General features: G+C 44.2%; 1 protein-coding gene across 2 annotated transcripts in view; it reads right to left on the reverse strand.

Annotated features, from left to right (window-relative positions):
- Positions 1-4,602: 4,602 nt before the first annotated feature.
- Positions 4,603-18,663, reverse strand: part of LIN52 (lin-52 DREAM MuvB core complex component) — an 81,884-nt gene continuing 67,823 nt past the window's right edge. For both annotated transcript variants that reach the window (XM_040975299.1, XM_040975304.1), the window contains exon 6: positions 4,603-5,613. In XM_040975299.1, coding sequence (XP_040831233.1) covers positions 5,558-5,613 — 56 coding nt within the window. In that variant the 3' untranslated portion in view covers positions 4,603-5,557. The remainder of the gene's footprint in view (positions 5,614-18,663) is intronic.

The raw sequence follows: 18,663 nt of genomic DNA on the forward strand, positions 1-18,663 counted from the left end.
TACTTGGGTCACCACCTGCTGCCTCCCAAGCTATGCCTTAGCAGGAAACTGGAATTGAAAGGGAAATAGGACTCAAACCCAGGGCCTCTGATATGGGAAGCAGGTGTCTGAGACCCTGTATCACACACCTGCCCCTGGGGAGCAGCCTTTTTATATTTTGGGGGAGGATTTGAGCAAACAGGCTGAGAAGAGACTTGTACATTCTTTTCTCTTGATCCAAGCTCTTACAAATACCTCAGTTCAACAAGATCAGTTCACTTTTATTGTTGTTACAGATGGCAGCTTAACCAAGTGTGCCACAATGTTGGTCCCAATATTTATTTTTTGAAAAAAAAAAAAAAAAAGGTAAAGCAATAGGATAACTACAATTGTATAGGACTTCAATACAGTTTGTGAAGGGCTTCAAAACAGTTTCAGGAATGGCCACACTTACAGCTGCCCGTGTGGAGAGGGGGACAACAGGTAGAAGCAGGTGAACGACCAGGACAATGCAAGCACCAGAGTGGGCTTCTCCAAGGGTCAGGAATTCTAAGCACCTGGGAGAACAGCTTAAGTGAGTTCTAGGCTGCGTTCAGAGCATGTCTCCTCCCACCTGCCTCTGCTCCCCTCTGCCCACAGCCTGGGTCTGCCTCCTGGAAGTCACTGCAGCAGCTGTTCAGAGACCCTGTCCCATCACTGCTCCCTGCTTCCTCCCCACCCCGGATCTGTCCCCCCCGGTTTGGGTTGTGTGAAGCGGAAGACAATTTGGGGCTTATTAGTGACCCAGGGAGACATGTAACTTGTGCTGCTGGGACCCAAATAGCAAGAGTCTTAGCAGCAAACTCCAGCCGAGAAAAGACAGAGGAATTGTCTCACCTAATTACAGGGAATGGGCCTCTTTGTGTTTGTGACTCGGTACGCTTGTCCGATCGCTTTTGATCGCTCTTCTCCACTTGCTGGCTCAGGCCATTCTGGAATTGTGCTAATTAGAAGAGAAATGGACAGAGTGATCCTGTCAGCCCCGGTTATTGGTGGGAACAAAGCGGAATATTCTTCTGAGGCAATGTTTTGTGAGGGCCCTTCTCCCAGCTCTCATTAGGAGGGAAGGTTCCGAATGCCTGGCCTGGCTAATGGAGCATCGGGGGTGTTCCCATGCTAATTAACAGGCTCTGCCAGAACCGAGCAACTGAACCCTGCAACTGCCCCTGCTGGAGGAGAAAAAGGACTTGGCAAAGGGTGGGAGGGCTGGTGGCCTCTTTACACACAGTCACAGACACACCCCTGGCATGCCAAAAAGAACCATGAACTTGGAAAGACCACTGTCCACTCACTCTAGGGGTGGGCAGATACGAGACTTTCTGATGACACAAAGACCACGTAGGCTCCGGGTGATGTCGTAGCAACAAAAGATGAAGAAAACAGAAAATGGAGAACACACATCTAGAGATGGAGTTTAGCACGAGGTTGAGAGCTGCTAAGAAATTGTGCTATGTGAGCCCCTAGGAGCAGCATCTGCCTTGGCTTATCTCTCATTGCCTCACTGGCTGTGATGACTGAATCCAGAGATAGAAGGGATCTCAGCCGATCACTGGCTTCATCGCAAAGCTCCTGCGGAAGTCAAATCATTCTGCTCAGGCTGTGGGATGATTTTCATGTTTCATGTTCAAGGTCCTGACTCGGGCGAGTCCAGAAAACTCCAACATGCAGTAGCTAGAGAACCCAAACCAAAGAGTAGTCTTCAAGATTCCATTTGAAAAATACATTGGGGGGTGAGGGGAGGTGGCTCAGCATGTGAAGCCACATCCTGTACCTGAGTGCCTGTTAAAAGTCCTGGTTACTCAGCTTCTGATCCAGCTTCCTCCTAATGTATCCTGGTAGACAGCAAATGACGACCCGGTTACTTGGAGAGACCCAGCTGCCAAAGTTCTGGGCTCCTGACTTTGGCCTGGCCCAGAACTGTCCACTGCAGGAACTTGAGGCATGAACCAGTAGATAGGCAGTCTCTCTCATTTGTCTCTACCTTTCATGTAGAAATAATTTCAAAAAGGTAAAGAAAGAATTATCAATACCATTCCTGGTAGCAAAAGGATAAAGTAGTGATATTATTCAGCCATCAAGCTAATTAATACTATATGAACTTTTAAGTGCTGTGTTTACAGGAGAGCCAAGCAAAGTGGCTGAGAATCTGAGAGACTGAAGACAGCAAGAACCAGAGTGTATTGGTAAGATATCAGTAAGAATTCGAAAAAATGCCTGCAAGTCCCAGTGCTCTGCTCCTGCAGACAATGCTGCCCAGTGAACAGGTGCATCACACGACAGATGGCAAAGAAGAGGGAAAAAAAAAACCCACAAAACCAAAAACAAACAAAAAACTATGGGTAAATAATAAATAAGTATTTCCTGGAAAAATGATTCCTAAAGCTGGAGAGCAGAACACTCAGAATGCTGTCCCAGTTTAGCTCCAGGTGACAGACATCCACTGTCCACCCAGATGTTTTCTTGGAAAAACAAAACCGAGTAATTTGCTTTCCTTAACAGGGGTGTCTTTCTCTAAAGCAGCATGCTCTGGGCTAGAGCAGGTAAACTACCAACAGCTGACAGCAGTCTCACTAATGGGGACTCGTTCTTTAGTTCTTGAACTCACACCAGGGTTCTAGTAGATGGCGAAGAAATATTTGTCTGCCAACAGATCTCTTGAGTTCCCAGTGTGAAGGAAACATTGAAGAAGCAGATGTGTCATGGGGACTTACAGTTTAGAAGGACAATAAGATGTGGATTCAGATCACTTAAATATAAGGCAGAGTGTTGTGCAAGTCAAAGGGAGGATACACATAGGAATATGGAGAGAAGGGACATGTTCAACTGCATCACTAGGGGTTACACAGGCTTGATAGGTATACGAGGGGCCCCAGCCTTTCTTTATTATTATTATTATTTTTAATTGGAAAGGCGGATATACAGAGAGGAGAGACAGAGAGGAAGATCTTCCGTCCGATGATTCACTCCCTAAGTGAGCGCAATGGCTGATACTATGCCAATCCGAAGCCAGGAGCCTCTTCCGGGTCTCCCACACGGATGCAGGGTCCCAAAGCCTTGGGCCGTCCTCGACTGCTTACCCGGGCCACAGGCAGGGAGCTGGAAGGGAAGCGGGGCTGCTGGGATAGAACCGGCGCCCATATGGGATTCCGGGCGTGCAAGGCGAGGACCTTAACCACTGCGCCACCGCGCCGGGCCCGACCCCAGCCTTTCTAAGAACACTTAATGATGCGTGCATTTGGGAGAGGACCTGGGGCTTCCTTGGAGTCCCAGGAGTCAAAGCTTCATGCTTAGGTGAGGAAGAAGCCACAGCAGAAGACCAGTCTGGGTCACACACAGAATCTCACAATGCCGGGATGCCAGAATCAGATTGTGTTAGTATGCACAAAAGGTTGAGGCACAAAAAGCTGCTAATTACAACTCTGGCAAAAGACAAACAGTAGTGAGCCTGACGGTTGGTAAGACAGGTCAGAGGCTGGGTGGCCATAAGCCCCAGACCATCCAGGACGATATTAAGCTGAAGACCCTGGGCTGTTTGGAACTGCAATTGAGTTTTGGAAGTGGTCTATGCTTTGAATATGCAAATAGGCTGCTTCACGAAAACTCAAAACTCTCCAATAAAAGAGGCATATTTATTATGAAGACACAGAAAATACCACATACAAAGTACAATCCTCTAACATTCTGAAATACATACATGCACACACTGCACATAAATTTATATTATCAATATAAAAATACATCATCAACATTTCTAAGGACAACAAATACAAAACCAATAAATATCACAATTCTAATACATCAACTTACACTAAGTGCTGGTGAATAAGATGACAGTAGAAGAGAGGGGCCAAAGCAGATCAGAAAACCAACTACCTGGCTTCTGGTTACAGACTTGACTTGGTTTGGGGGAGGTATCTGATATTTTTTCCATATTTCTTAATTTCCCCAAACACTTAAAAGTGCCTGATGTCATAAACTTTCAAAAAACAGAGCAAAGAAAATCTGACACTATGACACTGTATTCTGGCCAGCCATACACACACACACACACACACACACACACACACACATACACTCAACCGCATTTAGTGAGATTAAGAAAGGTCAAGAATAAGCCTAACTTAAAATCAAAGCTCCTAACAACTGAACCTTCTATGAATCACCCAGAAGAGTGTCTTCCTTCTCATACTCATCTTTTGTGTCTTGCTTTCAATGTTTTTGTTTTTTCCTTTTAATAAATAAAAATTATAGGGATGGACGCATGGTACACATGAGAGAGAAATCCAAAGCTAATTCTAGCACGGCCATAAAGGCATAGATGTCAGAAGATGGTTACTGAATCCGAGTGCTGTGTACTAGCGCAACATTCAAGGCTAAAAACTTCACCAGAACTTTCCTTGTGTTCAATACTGCCCCAGGAATTTTCTTTAATAAACTTTAGGAATTCCATATATTTCCCAAAACATTAACTGACTTTATCCATGGCCTAGATGTGCAGGTTTTAACAGGTAACTGGCAAAGAACATGAGAGCCATATTTGAATCAAAGTTTTGCTTGTGTGTATATGTGTGTGTTTCTGTCATATGTTATTTGAGTGTACTATAAGAAGGGACAGGGGGACAAACCATTGCCACTATCTCCCAGTAGGAATCAGCAGGTTCCTTTGGGGTCAGTTAGGGTTTCTAATTTTTAACCAAATGGGCACTCCATAAATCATCCTCTTCTTTCATGCCATTTCACTTGAACCTGTAACAGATGAACTAGAACTCATAAGTCCTTTCTGTCACCTGCATATTGTTGAGGTCTCGAGCACAATGCAACTTGCCTGGGCCTTTCACTACACAAGCTAGTTCCAAGAGAGCCTCAGCACTCAGAGAACCCCTTGCTAGGAGAAGAGCTAGAAGGTATATCTGGACAGCGGACAATGGAAGACACCAGGGCATGGGACTATTATGAGAGATGTAGAATTTAAACAGCAGGTTTATATTTTGAATAGATTCTGGTTTCTCCAGATGAAGATTCTTGGAACCTAATATACACTGGAGAGTTCACAAGTCAGTCTGTACAGTGTGGCCCAGAATCCAGTTGGTCTCTGGTATTCTTGCATCATAAATACTTCCTAAGAAATCAAGTACAACTCAACAGAACCCAGCCACGCGACATGTCACAACTGACTTGGCCAACACTGAGTCATCAAGCCAACACTAAGATCCTGGGCCCCAAATCACTTCAGCAAAGAAGAAAGCAGGACTTTGGGCCTTTGACGACGGGGCCTCTGTTGTTACCAATATCCGAAGCTGAGACAGTTAAAGCGTGGAAGCTTACTGAGTGACTGCAATGATCCTTGGGGAGAGCAGACTGCTTCTCGCGTCGCCGAGTGTCCTCAGAGGTGCAGAGTGCCAGGGGCAGGGGCAGGGGCAGTCCCAGGGCACACCTGCTGGTCTCTTGGGAGGAAGCGGTGAGCTGGGCGGCATCCGCACTGCACAGGAAGGGTGTTCGGTTCCAGTCCCCTAGACCTCCTGTCCACCAGCAGCTGCTGCTACTTCTTGGGCTTCTCTAGAATGTTGAGGAATTTCCCTCGTGTCATCTCTCTGGCTGGAATATAAAGCAAATGAGAGCTCAATGAAAACCTAAATTAGAAGAAGTGATGCTCTTTAGAATTAATTTTAAAAAATACACATGGATTTAGATTGTATTCCAAGTTCCAACTTGCTACCATAACAGATTCAATCAGCACCAACCTCCTAAAATAGAGGACCACAAACCATGATTGACACCACAGAGTCAGCCTGAAATTGTTCACTGTTACAGGCACAGGCTTTATCATCCACCTTTCAGAGTCACCAGGGAATTTCCCGAGAATTCATCCCCCCTGGGGAACCTAAGTGAGCACCCCCTATTGCTCTTTAGGTCTAAAATCCAACCGAAATGAGTCTTCTAGTCTTCTGTGCTTTGTTGGCCTCCAGACTCTTTTAATAATCTCAAATCAAAATTAGAGATTATGTATCCCATCCCCCAGCAGTGGTAGTCCCAGTACACTGTCATACAACAAACAGGGTTTATGTCCTCTCAGTGCGGTTCATCTGGGGACGGTGTAATAAAATAGGGTTTATAGAACTTTGGTCTTCTCTCTCTTGGCATTGTCAATCCTTAGATATTTAATACAGCCAGGCAAGGTTTATATGTCTTTCTCTGACTTTCAGCACCATCAATCTTTGAGTGCTGTAGTTACCAGTGGGTTTATACAGCTATTTTCCCACCTACCAGGCTCTGAAATGAAAGCTGAACACGTCTCAATTGCAAGGGCCACTCACAGGTCCCTTGTTTGAGCTCTGCTAAGCAAACCTTCAACAAGCACCCCCTCTATTCCCCTCTCACCCCCCCAAGAAGGACAGGAATTCTGCTTTAGTCTCCTGCTACCTTTCCAAGTCCTTAGCAAGTGGTGCTAGATGAATGGTGCTCCAGCCCAGTCAAAAGTCACTGGGCTCTTTGTTTTTTGTAGGTAGTGGGGGGTGTAGAATGAATAACTCAATATAAGCCCTGTTACCACTGGGATGCTTGTGATAACTTCAGTCTGTGCAACACACCTGCTCCCACCTCTTTCACCAGATCCTGAGCTCCAACAACAGAACACACACAGTCCATCAACAAGCAGTGAAGACCCTAGCGCTGGTTCTTGCCTCACAGGTTCACAGTCCCATCCTGGTACAAATCAAATGGAGCATTTCTTCCTTCATGGATTTACTGCAAGCCCTCAACATTCAAAGTTCCTGTATAAGATTTCCATACAAGTTCATGTTTACGTATTTGTCTTCCTCCACTGAAATGTAAGAACCGAGGGCAGCTCTTTGGTACCAGACATGGTACCTGCTGAATAAATGATAGTTGGATGAATGATAAAAGCACTAGACCAAGAAGGCACATATAAATGGTAATTCCCTTCCTGTCCACAAAGAATGGACTGGTCTTCCTCTCCCACAGTTAGAGGGTTTTTTAAAAATGTACCTGGCTTATCTGGTAAGAAAAATTATTTCTCTTGCTAGAGGTAATGTCATATATATATATATATATATATATATATCTTTTTTTTTTTTAATAGTAATTACATGGTTGATCAGGGTGGGAAGGATCAAGGTTTAGGGAAAATTGGGTGAACTCATTGCTCCAATTTTGCTATTTCTTCTTGTCGTTCCTGGGGGAAGCAATGCCAAATTAAAGGAGAGATCACAGGTAAAGGACTCTATTGGGAAAAATCTAATCAAGTACTTATATGAAAGGTAGATTTACATAGAGAGGAGAGAGGTGCAGAAAGCGAGAGAATCTTCCATCTGTTGGTTCTCTCCCCATGTAGCCACACTGTGTGGAACTGGGCCAGTCTGAAGCCAGGAGCCTAGAGCTTTTTCCTGGTCTCCCACTTAGGTGCAGGGGCCCCACGACTTTGGCCATCTTCTTCTGCTTTCTCAGGCACATTAGTAGGGAAATTCAAGTGGCTGGGGTTCAACCAGCACAGTTATGGGATGCCAGCACCTTAGGCAGAATTAACCTACTATGCCATGGCACTGGCCCCTGCTTGAGTACTTTCTTGTCCATGGGGGCAACATGGTCTTTCAGAAAACAAGGTTGGGGCTGGCACTATGGCATAGTAGGTAAAGCTGACACTTGTAAAGCTGGCATCCCATCTGGGTGTTAGTTCGTGCCCTGACTGCTCCACTTCCAGTTCTGTGCTAACAGCCTGTGAAAAGCAGCGAAAGATGGCCACAAGCTTAGACCCTTGCCTTCACCCTCTTCACCCTGGTCCAGCTTCAGTTGTTGTGGATATTTGAAAGAAGATCTCTATCTCTCATCCTCTCTCTAGTTCTGATTTTAAAATAAAGAAAGAAATCTTAAAAAAAAATTGAAAGGAAGGAAAGAAGATCATAAGATTTGATGCCAGGGGACCAATGCAGTAGCCTAGTGGCTAAAGTCCTCTTGTTGCATGTGCCAAGATCCCAAAATGGCACTGGTTCCTGTCCTGGCAGCCCCACTTCCCATCCAGTTCCCTGCTTGTGGCCTGGGAAAGCAGTTGAGGATGGCTCAAAGCCTTAGGACCCTGCACCCGCTTGGGAGACACGGAGGAGCTCCTGGCTTCTGGCTCCCAATCGGCTCAGCATTGGCTGAAGTAGCCACTTGGGGAGTGAACCAGTAGATGGACGATGTTCCTGTTTCTCTTCCTCTCTGTATATGTGAGTTTCTAATAAAAATAAAATGAGTTTTTAAAAAAAGATGTCAGTTTAAGTTCTTGCTCTAATACTTAGGAAAACGGGGATTCAGAGAGCTTTATCTGTAAAATGGGCAGCATCTAATGCCACCTGCCCTGCTCTTCTCCTGGACATTAGCTTGGCACAGTGGCCATCATTAACCACAACGCTTTGCAGAGGTGAGCAGGCATGTTCCCATGGGTCCAGGATTTCCCGAGTGAGGCAATGGTGTTAGGGAAGGCTAGCAATCTCCAAACCCCATCTCCTGGGAACTCTTTCCCCTCAGCTGCCCCTAGAGGAATTTTTTCTTTAAAGATTTATTTTATTTCTTATTGGGAAGGCAGACACACAGAGAGAAGCAGAGACAGAGAGAAAGATCTTTCACCTACTGGTTCACTCTCCAAGTGGCTGCAACAGCCAGAGCTGAGCCAATCGGAAGCCAAGGAGCCAGGAATTTAGAAGCCTCTTCTGGGTTTCCCTCACAGGTGCAGGGTCCCAAGGCTTTGGGCTGTCCTCCACTGCTTTCCCAGGCCACAAGCAGGGAGTTGCCTGGGAAGTGGAGCAGTTGGGAATATGAACCAGTGCCCATATGGGATCCCAGTGGATTCAAGGTTATCATGCTGGGACCTCACTATTTCTTTCTAAAGGTGCTATTCAGCCTACTCTCAAATGCTTATTAAGGCCTTTAAAATGCACCAGATAATCCTGTGACAGGGCCAGCAGCAGGTGCTCTGTAAGCAGAAATGAACAAGACAGAAATCGGGTGGGCAGAATAGAGTCCTGTTCCCAACACCCTGGGCCAGGAGCACTGTGTTGGTCTCACTCGTGATTCCTGCCCGCTGCTCTTCAGACTCCAATTCCTTGCTGTCCCCCTCCACCCTAAATAGAATGACCAATATTTAAAAATTCAGTATTTTAAAAGACTCAAACTATTTCAGAGATCACAAAAGAGTTTAAAATAAGGTGAAGATTTTGAAGGGCCTCACTGGCAAGCTCTGCTTGGATGTCACTGATGTTTTAGCAACCCCCTTTTCCACTCAATCATTCCTCCCCCGCTTCAACCTAATCCAAGTACACAGGGCGGCGGGAAAACCACCGTAAAAGTGGAAGTAATTCAAAAGACATCATCTCCTACATGGGAGGGGAGAAAGTTTTCCTGCCGCAGGTCCCATAGAGGAGATATACACATGTGTGACACAGCCGCTCCCTCGCAGAGGGCTGTGCCCCATAAATCAGAACCTGAGAACCGTCCCCTTTCTGCACACCGAGAAATTGCTGTGGGTCAGGGGCTGCTGCGGCGCGCGTGCCCTCCTGTTCACTTGTCATCAGAGATGTTAACATTCCTGATTAATTCAGGGGCCCTTATTTCAGATCTCAGACTTGCTCGTTCGCTTGCTCTGCCGCAGTGAGAAGATTCTTACCGACCTGCTACAGTAATCACAGCCCGCTAACCGCACCCCCCAACCCAGCAAAATTGTTTAGTGATGCCAACCGCGCTTTTAATTTGCAAGACATCAGACACAGAGGTAATTTATACCAACATCTGTTCATTTTTGACTTCTGAAACAAACTCACACATGCTGCCACAAAATCCCATTAGGAGTAGGGAGACAGCCTTCTGCTACTATTCTGTATTTCTCATCTACACATACACACACACACACACACACACACACACACACACACACACACACACACACCTCTTCCAGTAGGGTTTTACATGTAAAAAAACCTCCCACCAAGGATTTTACATGTCTCCAGGGACACACTTTGCAAGACGACTTCTGCCTGTTTCCGGTAACACATTTCTATTTCCCCTGCTGGATTCCATCTCCTCTTCCTCCCAGAAGTTAGTTTGGTCTCACTTTGCGTGAATGGTCAGGCTAGGACTCCATGGTTTTGATCCCAGCATTCTCTGTTCCTCCATACTTCCTTGGTCCCTTCCAATACACCCACGTGTGACATCCTAGGAACAACAGGGGTGCTAGAGGACAGTTTGACTAAGAGCAAAATCTGCCTACTGTTTTCTGCTTTTGGATTTACTCTTTAACAGCCCAAGTTTCCAGAGGAATGCCACAGTGCTACCAATCCAACAGCTATGCCGAGAATGACTCCCTGGTTACCAGCCATAGTGGGGTACGCTGGGCAGGGCAGGAGAGAAGGAACCCGTGTGAAGCTATGATTTACACGGGTCCTTTTCTGCAGTTACACAGGTCACAAACAGAAAGCCACCACTGCCAGCACAGGACTAACAGGCGAATTGTTGTGTGCAGTGTGTGCAGAGGGGACTGCTCATAGAGGTTGAAGCCCAGCGTTCGCCTACACCAACACAGACTCCCAGGTTGGTGCTGTTTCTATGACCCTCTAACATGGTTTCTCCAGGGCAGTCAGCTTCACAGCAGCTGTAAAGACCTGAGTACACTGGAAGAGGGCAGGGCTGAAGGCAGGACCCCAGCGTGCTTGCTCGGAAGGTGGTGCCTAGTTCAATATCATCTCTTCTTCTTCAGATTTTCCAATTCCTTCATCCTACATTTAGCCTTGCCTCTTGCTTTCCACAATGACTTCCCCCCAAGCTGCTTTCACTGTAGTAAATTTTCTGGTGGCTGGTTGAAAAAGATTCAGTGGTACAGATTGATTTCTCACTGGTGAGGGGATGAGAGATGACCAGAGGCACCCTGGCTAACGAGATTGGGTGCGGAAGCTCCCTTGGGACCGGCCCTTTCTGCCAGGGCTCTGCACCTTTTGCCCATGACATACGGCTTTCATCACAGAAGGATTTTTCAGATTATAACTTGGAGGCAATTGCCTGAGAAGATTCTGCTCGACTTTTATGTAGAGGAATAATATAAAGATTAAGTAACTTTTTAATGAAATGGAAGAAGTTCATAATGCTTGGTTTTCAGTTCCAGAGCACTTTAAAGGTTTTGTGCCTTGATAGCATCAGAAACATTTGTGACATGAAGAAGAGCTGCTTTCCATAGTTTTTTTTTCACACTCAGAAGAGCAACAGGCTGTTTTTAAGAGGTTCTATACAAGTGATGAGTAAACAAAGGATGGTATAATTTGGTTCTTAGGCTTGGACAGGTGTAGAATTGAACTCAGCTTTGACTCTGATCCTGGACCAATGTGGGAAGTACCAAGTTCTGAGTCATCTTTAATCTCAAAGTGAGGTTAAAACAAAGTTCACATGGACATCTGTAAATACTAGCTACTTTGCAAGTTTTTTTTTTTTTAAGATTTATTTATTTTTATTGGAAAGGAAAATTTATAGAGAAAAGAAGGGAGAAAGATCTTCCATGTGCTGTCTCATTCCCCAAATGGTGAGAATGACCAGAGGTGAGGTGATCTGAAGCCAGGAGCCAGGAGTTTCTTCTAGGTCTCTGATATGGGTGCAGGATCCCAAAGACTTGGGCCATCCTCTGTTGCTTTACCAGGCTTTAAGCAAAGTGCTGGACTGGAAGTAGAACAGCCTGGACTTGAACTGACACCCATATGGGATGCTGGTGCCACAGGGTGGGGGATTAGCTTGTTGAGCCACAACACTGGTCCTGACACTTTATAATTCTGTAATTATTTTCATTCCAAAAAAGTTTATGCAAGCAACAAGATGCTTGATAGAAAAGCATGTAAGACTCATTTGTTTTAGAGAAATTAATCCCTACTTACAGACATATTGTTTTCTATGTAACAGCTATGTGTGCAAAAGTTACAGAATTATTTTTGATTTTTACAATGACACGAAAAAAAGGTGAAATTCTCCAATTGAACTAGGTAGACAATTTTTTCCCCTCTTTTTGTTAAGCACAAAATAACAATATAAAGAGATGGCAGGAAATCAGGTATTTTCCAACAGATTCGCTATTTCATTCCCTTCCTGTCTCCATCTGATATTGATCAAGATAGTTCATTGGTCATTTGGTTTAAAAAAGAAACAGGGCAATATGCTCGTGCTCACAGGCCAGTCATTTGATGCCCAATAAAAGGATGCGGAAGGAGAGAGAATGAGGAATGCGAGAGTAGAGACAGGATGCAGTGACTGAGATGTAGCTTTCTAATTTACTCACAGTCTCGGGGAACAGAGTCAGTGGTGTGAAGAGCAGGCTCCCTGCACCCCTTGTCTGCTGAGGGAGTACACGCATCAATTACGGCTTCCAACTGCAGCTCCAATTGTGCAGGTGGGTCTGTCTCATTAATTGGTCTCCTATCAAATTGGAATCGGATCTGCTTGTTGTTCACAAGGGGTTTTCATCAGTTTATTGAGTGGAGGAGGCCTCTTAGAAACTGCAGCTTGGAACCTTCCTGCCCGGCACCTTCACAGTGATGATCTTTGTCTTCAGGCTTGACTCATTCCTCAGCCAGGGTGAGCACTGGAGCCTGAGGTCTGGGCTATGTAAGCACAATATAGCACCAGGGCTGGCCAAAAGGAGTCTAAGCGTGTGTGTGTTTTTAATTTATTTATTTTTTACTTGAAAGGTATATTCACAGAAAGGAGACAGAGAGATCTTCTATCTACTGAATCACTCCTCAAATGGCCATGACAGCAAGAGCAGCGCCAATCCAAAGTCAGGAGTGCAGGGTCCCAAGGTTCTCGGCCATCCTCTGCTGCTTTCATAGGCCACAAGCAGGATGTGAATCGGAAATGGAGCAGCCAGGACTAGAACCAACACCCAAATGAGATGCTGGAACTAGTAGGTAAAATTTTAGCCTATTGAGCCACCATGTCAACCCTAGCTTATTTTCAAAAACTTTTTCCAACATCTTCAAATGCAGAACAGACATCATGGATGATTTGCACCTGTGCGACACACACTATTGGTACAATAAGTACTGTTGGAGGCGAGGCTGAGTATCAGAGGTAGCCACTATCCTTCATTAACAAAACGGAACACATAATCCTACCTTAATTAATGTGATAAAAGGCTGTTCATTTAATTTACTTCACAAAAGATATTTTGTAGAAATGATGCCATTTGTTAGGATGTTGATTCACAGGATTGCTCTTTTGGTCCCTGAAACCTTGAAAGAATTCTGATGGTTTAAGACAACAGGAAGCAGGCCCTGCTTCCCATCCAGCTTCCTGCTTGTGGTCTGGGAAAGCAGTCAAGGATAGCCCAAAGCCTTGGGACTCTGTACCCGCATGGGAGACCCAGAGGAGGCTTCAGGCTCTTGGCTTTGGCTCAACTCAGCTCTGGCTGTTGTGGCCACTTGGGGAGTGAATCATCAGACAGAACATCTTCCTTTTTGTATATCTGACTTTGCAATAAAAATAAATCTTAAAAAACAAAACAAAACAAAAAAACAAAAAAACAGGGATTGACCTCAGGCATTGGCATTGGCATGTATCATGTGGATGGGTGGCATGAAGCAGGTGGCATGCCTGCTACATACAAGAGCTTACAAAGAGTCGAATGGATGCCATGTCATGCTTTCTGATAGGGAGAGACCATTCTCCGAGGCCATGTGGTGGGGAGCTAGCTGGTAACAGGTACTCTGGTGGGTTAGAGCAGAACTCGCAGCAACCACTGTGATTTACAATGCTGATTTCTGCTTCCAAGGACTGTGCAAGTTGGCCTGTTGCTGGGGCACAGAACAGATCCAAGGCAGTCTGCCAGACAGATTCTTCACCCTCCAGCCTGAAGTCAGCTCTCCACCCAGAAAGTACCATTAGGCGATCGATAATTCAAGTCAAGGATAGAGCACTTTTTAATGCCTCCATCACAAGAGCCACTGATGCTGGCCCCACTGTAACAGCAGGAGCCATGAACCAAGTGGGTCCTTGGACAAGCTTCACGTCACCTTGCACCTCATTCCACGGGGATCCTTGGTGCAGTTGGTGTAACTGTAATAAGGGCTCATGACCATTTTCCATCAACACTTGAGAAAAAGTAACCACAAATAAGAATCTTGGGTAGAAACTCCACTTTTCGCTAAACAAACCTGTGGCATATGAAGGTAAGGAGAACAGTGTTGAGGTTTTTGAATTAAATATTTCAAAAAGGAGACTGAAATACTACAAATCTAAGAAAACAACAGTTTGGGTGCTGCATCTGTGACCAAACTGTCACGGACTAGCAAAACTTTCATCCCCAGAATTCTTAAAATATTCTTTCTGGGTTGGGGTAAGGGATATCTTTCTCTCCTAAAACCTCCCTCCTGCCACGACAGGTTTCCATCCTTAATATCTTTAATAAATGTTGCTTTGTAAACTGAAAACAAATCATTTTTGGGACACACTTTCTGAATTCCCTTTCTACTGGCTCTATCACATTTCCCCGCCCCCTTGAAAAACAGGAGTTTTTCTTTCAAAAGGGTGGGTGGCTAAGAAGAGGGTCCTCTCTAGTGACTTCAGACTTAGATAATTTAATATCAGGCTATCAAACTTTTTTCCCCCTTCAATTCACAGTAAGGCAATATCCAGAGAATGTTTATCCAAGGAGTAATATGAAAAAGAAAATCCAGGACTCAATGTGTAGGTAAACACATTTGGACAGTTCCAATATGGAAAATAATTTTAATGGCTTTTCATAACAAGAAAAAAAAAGGACTGAAATATCCAGCCAACAGATTTATTTTCAGAATATAAAACATCAAGCAGGAACATAAAATATGGCAAGTGTCAGCCATGATGCCTGCAGATTGAAGGCAGAAGTGGAAGAATTTTAATTATCAGGGATTTGAAAAATGTTGTATTCAGGAGAGAGCCTGTGTTTCTCCATCAACTCCCTTGCTATGCCTGCTTTAAACAGCAATACAAGACTAGACTTCAAACATGCCATCTTTCTTATCATCTTCCTCCTTACTGAAAATCCAACCAAACCACCATCACCACCAAAAACCTAAAGACTTGTGCTCCAGAAACCAGAGCTAACAACTTCCGACTTAAGATTTTGTTCCTTTTCAGAGGGCCCCACAGGCCTATTTCACAGTATCACTTGGTTCTCTTTTCAAGGGTAAAACTCAACTGAGTGAAGAGAGGTAATGAGATCAAAGCAATGGCTTAATACTCTAGGGGGCCAGAACTTTTATTAAAGATCCATAAATTTGTGCAGAACATTCATGCTTCAGGGTCTTTACAGAGCAATACATCCTGGTGAAACACTTATTATAATCAAAGGCTAGTAGCTTCACACAGTCTTAATATCCTCATCTATAAAGTGAGAATAGCTATAATAATCTATCATGTAAGGTTACGATACAACAACTGGTCAAAGTGACTTGATCAGCACACAGAATGTGTGGCCCCAGGTTGAACAGAGTAACGGATTCACAGGCTATGTTCAATTCCAGGGACAATCAGACCAGGATCACAGAGTATGCAATTTCAAATGACGTGGCTATGCAGACAGCTTTCATGCCTGGTCCAGCCCCCTACAAGGTACCTGCAGCAGTGAAAGCATAGCGAGCAGGAAGAAGGCTGGTCTTTCGGACCCCCGCCCCCTCCTCCAGGGCAGGGAGAGTTTCATCTTTACACGGAGAAGCCAATAAAATCTCTCTTGATTATAATTTAGATAAGAACCACTGGATTGAATAATAATGTCTGAAACTCCCCTGGCTGTTTCACCTTGAGACGTCCATCACTGGGTTAAACATGATGCTAATTGCATTTGGATTGATTAATTTCTCTCACTCCTGTCTATTCGAATAACGCTTAACAAAATAATCATAGCACCCAGAGCCAAATCTTTTCCGTCAAAGGAATGAAGCCATCAGAACAGGCAGAGATGAAAGAAATGAAGATGACCCGTAATTACTGCTACGGTGATATCATTACCATATTATACAAAATGAGTGTGTGGGGGGAGGGGGGGAGAGAGGAGGGACTGAGATTATTTATTTATTTTTAATGGAACCCTACAACCTAAGAATACAGATCTGACATCAAGCGGGATGTACAGAAATATAGAACTTAAAAAAAAAAAAAAAAGCCCCGCAAATCTTTCTCCTGAAATCACAAAATCCAACAAACACCAAGGCCCAAGATACATCAAGTGTGTTGGGCTGTTAGCAGGTATTATTCACACTACTATTTTCTCACTGAAGTAACACTTTGTGTATATGACTTGCATAGAGATTTAAGATGCTGTCTTCACACTACAAACATTCTCATGGTTATTTGGAAAATTCTTTTAGCCACAGAATAATACAATGTTGTTTTAATATTGTTAGAGGGAGCCTTCTTTGTAGGATGAGAATCTGGGTTTTAACTGTAGCTCATTCTAGTTTAAGATGTCAAAGAAAATGTCTGTGAATCTTCAGGTCTGGCTCATTGGAAATGTTATGGATTTAATTTAGAATACCAGCAAGGAAAAATGTATTTCCCTTATGATCTATTTTCTTGCTCAATGAACTTTCTAATACTTATGACGGGAAACCTATGATGATACAGGACTGACCCTTCGGTTTAAGTCTATCCTACATTAGATGGTGAACTTTCATAAACCATGCAGCCTCTCTGTGCCCCAGGGACCGGTTACTTTACTGGGTTACCATAAGACGTAAAGATAATACATTAAAGTGCGCAGTAAGTGCTGTCCCAAGAAAATCATTGCCCCCTAAGATTAATTTTGTGGCAATTAACAGATTGTTGCACAATATTTTGATTATGCTATTTACTCAAGTTCATTTAACAGATACTTGTAAAACAAGTTGCATACAAATTAAATAATTTTTTTTGTGTGAAATATATAGGATACTTAGAAGGTATACCATTTTAAAAGACTAGAGGTATCTCAGGGATAGTTTTGCCATGGTATTTTAAAGATAAAAGCATCACTAAATAAAAAAATACAGAAATGTATGCTAAATAGATTTATTTAGTTAGTACTGAAATAGTGTGTTTTTCTGTTTTCTTATAAAGCAGATATTCCAGAATCAAACAAGCATATATTTCTGTTTATTGGAAAGCCATATTCACAGAAAGAAGGAAAGAAAGATCTTCCATCTGCTGGTTCACTCCCCAAGTGGCTGCAATGGCCAGAGCTGAGCCAATCTGAAGCCAAAAAGCCAGGAGCTTCTACTGGGTCTCCCCCACAAGGGGGTCCCAAGGCTTTGAGCCATTTTCTACTGTTTTCGCAGGCCACAAGCAGATAGCTGGATGGGAAGTGAAGTAGCCAGGCTAGAACTGGCACCTACAAGGAATCCCGGCACATGCAAGGTGAGGATTTTAGTCACTAGGCTACTGTGCTGGGCCCAGCATTTCTATATTTTGAACTTGTGATCAGTAATAAATACAAGCAGTACTTGAAGTGAACAAAACATAGGTGTGAATATCATGTTAAAGCAAATGTCTAGGGGATCACTATGATTGCCTGGTGGCTAAGTCCTGGTCTTGCATGCTGTGGGATTCCATTTGGGTACTAGTTTGTGTCCTGGCGGTTCCACTTCCCACCCAGCTCTCTGCTTGTGGCCAAATCTTGGACCTTGCATCCATGTGGGAGACCCAGAAGAAGCTACTGGCTTTGGATGGGCTCAGCTCTGGCCATTGTGGCCTCTTCGGGAGTGAACCAACAAATGGAAGATCTTTTTCTCTATAAATCTAACTTTCTAATAAGAAAATAATAAATAAGCCTTAAAAAAGGATTTATTCATTTGAAAGAGTTACAAGGAAAGAGTGAGAGTGAAATGAGGGAAGAGAAGGAGATCACCCACCCAGTCACTCCCCAGCTGGCCACACTGCTGGCCTGGGTCAGGCTGAGGCCCGGAACTAGAAGCTTCTTCCAGGTCTCCCATGGGCAGTAGGGGCCCTAATACTCGGGGATCTTTCATTGCTTTTCCCAGCCATTAGCAAGGAGCTGGTTTGGAAGTGGAGCTGTCAAACAAGTGCTCATGTAAGATGCTGGCACCACAATGTTATTCCCCATTTAACATCTTTAATTTGAACTGGATATGTTTTTGGAGAGAACACATACCTTCTTATTCTCTTTCCAGAAAGGCCTAGAAGCAATGACAATCTGATATCAACCAATGCTATTCAGGACCTGGATTAATACTAAAAGGAACCAGAGTCATTTGGAGAAATGGATAAGATATCAAACCTGGTGAAATAAATGAATGAAGGACATTCTGCCACGCCTGAAAGTGAGAAACAGCAAAGATCACGAGGGCAGAAAGGAGACAAGGGGACTGCCTTGTGGTGCAGCAGCTTCAGCAGCTCCAGCTGTAGAAGCCATCTGGAGGGGAACATGCAAGATTCTGTCTTTCTGTACCCCCTCCAACCCTTCTCTATAACTCCATCTTTCAGATAAACAAATCTCTCTCTTTTTAAAAAAGATTTATTATTATTTTTAATTGCAAAGTCAGATATACAGAGAAGATCTTTTGTCCGATGATTCACTCCCCAAGCAGCCACAACAGTTGGAGCTGTGCCAATCCAAAGCCAGGCGCCAGGAGTCTCTTCCAGGTCTCCCAC

The sequence above is a fragment of the Ochotona curzoniae genome, unplaced genomic scaffold (genome assembly GCF_017591425.1).
Source record: "Ochotona curzoniae isolate NIBS_2020 unplaced genomic scaffold, NIBS_Ocur_1.0 contig_2688, whole genome shotgun sequence".
NCBI classification, from domain to species: Eukaryota; Metazoa; Chordata; class Mammalia; order Lagomorpha; family Ochotonidae; genus Ochotona; species Ochotona curzoniae.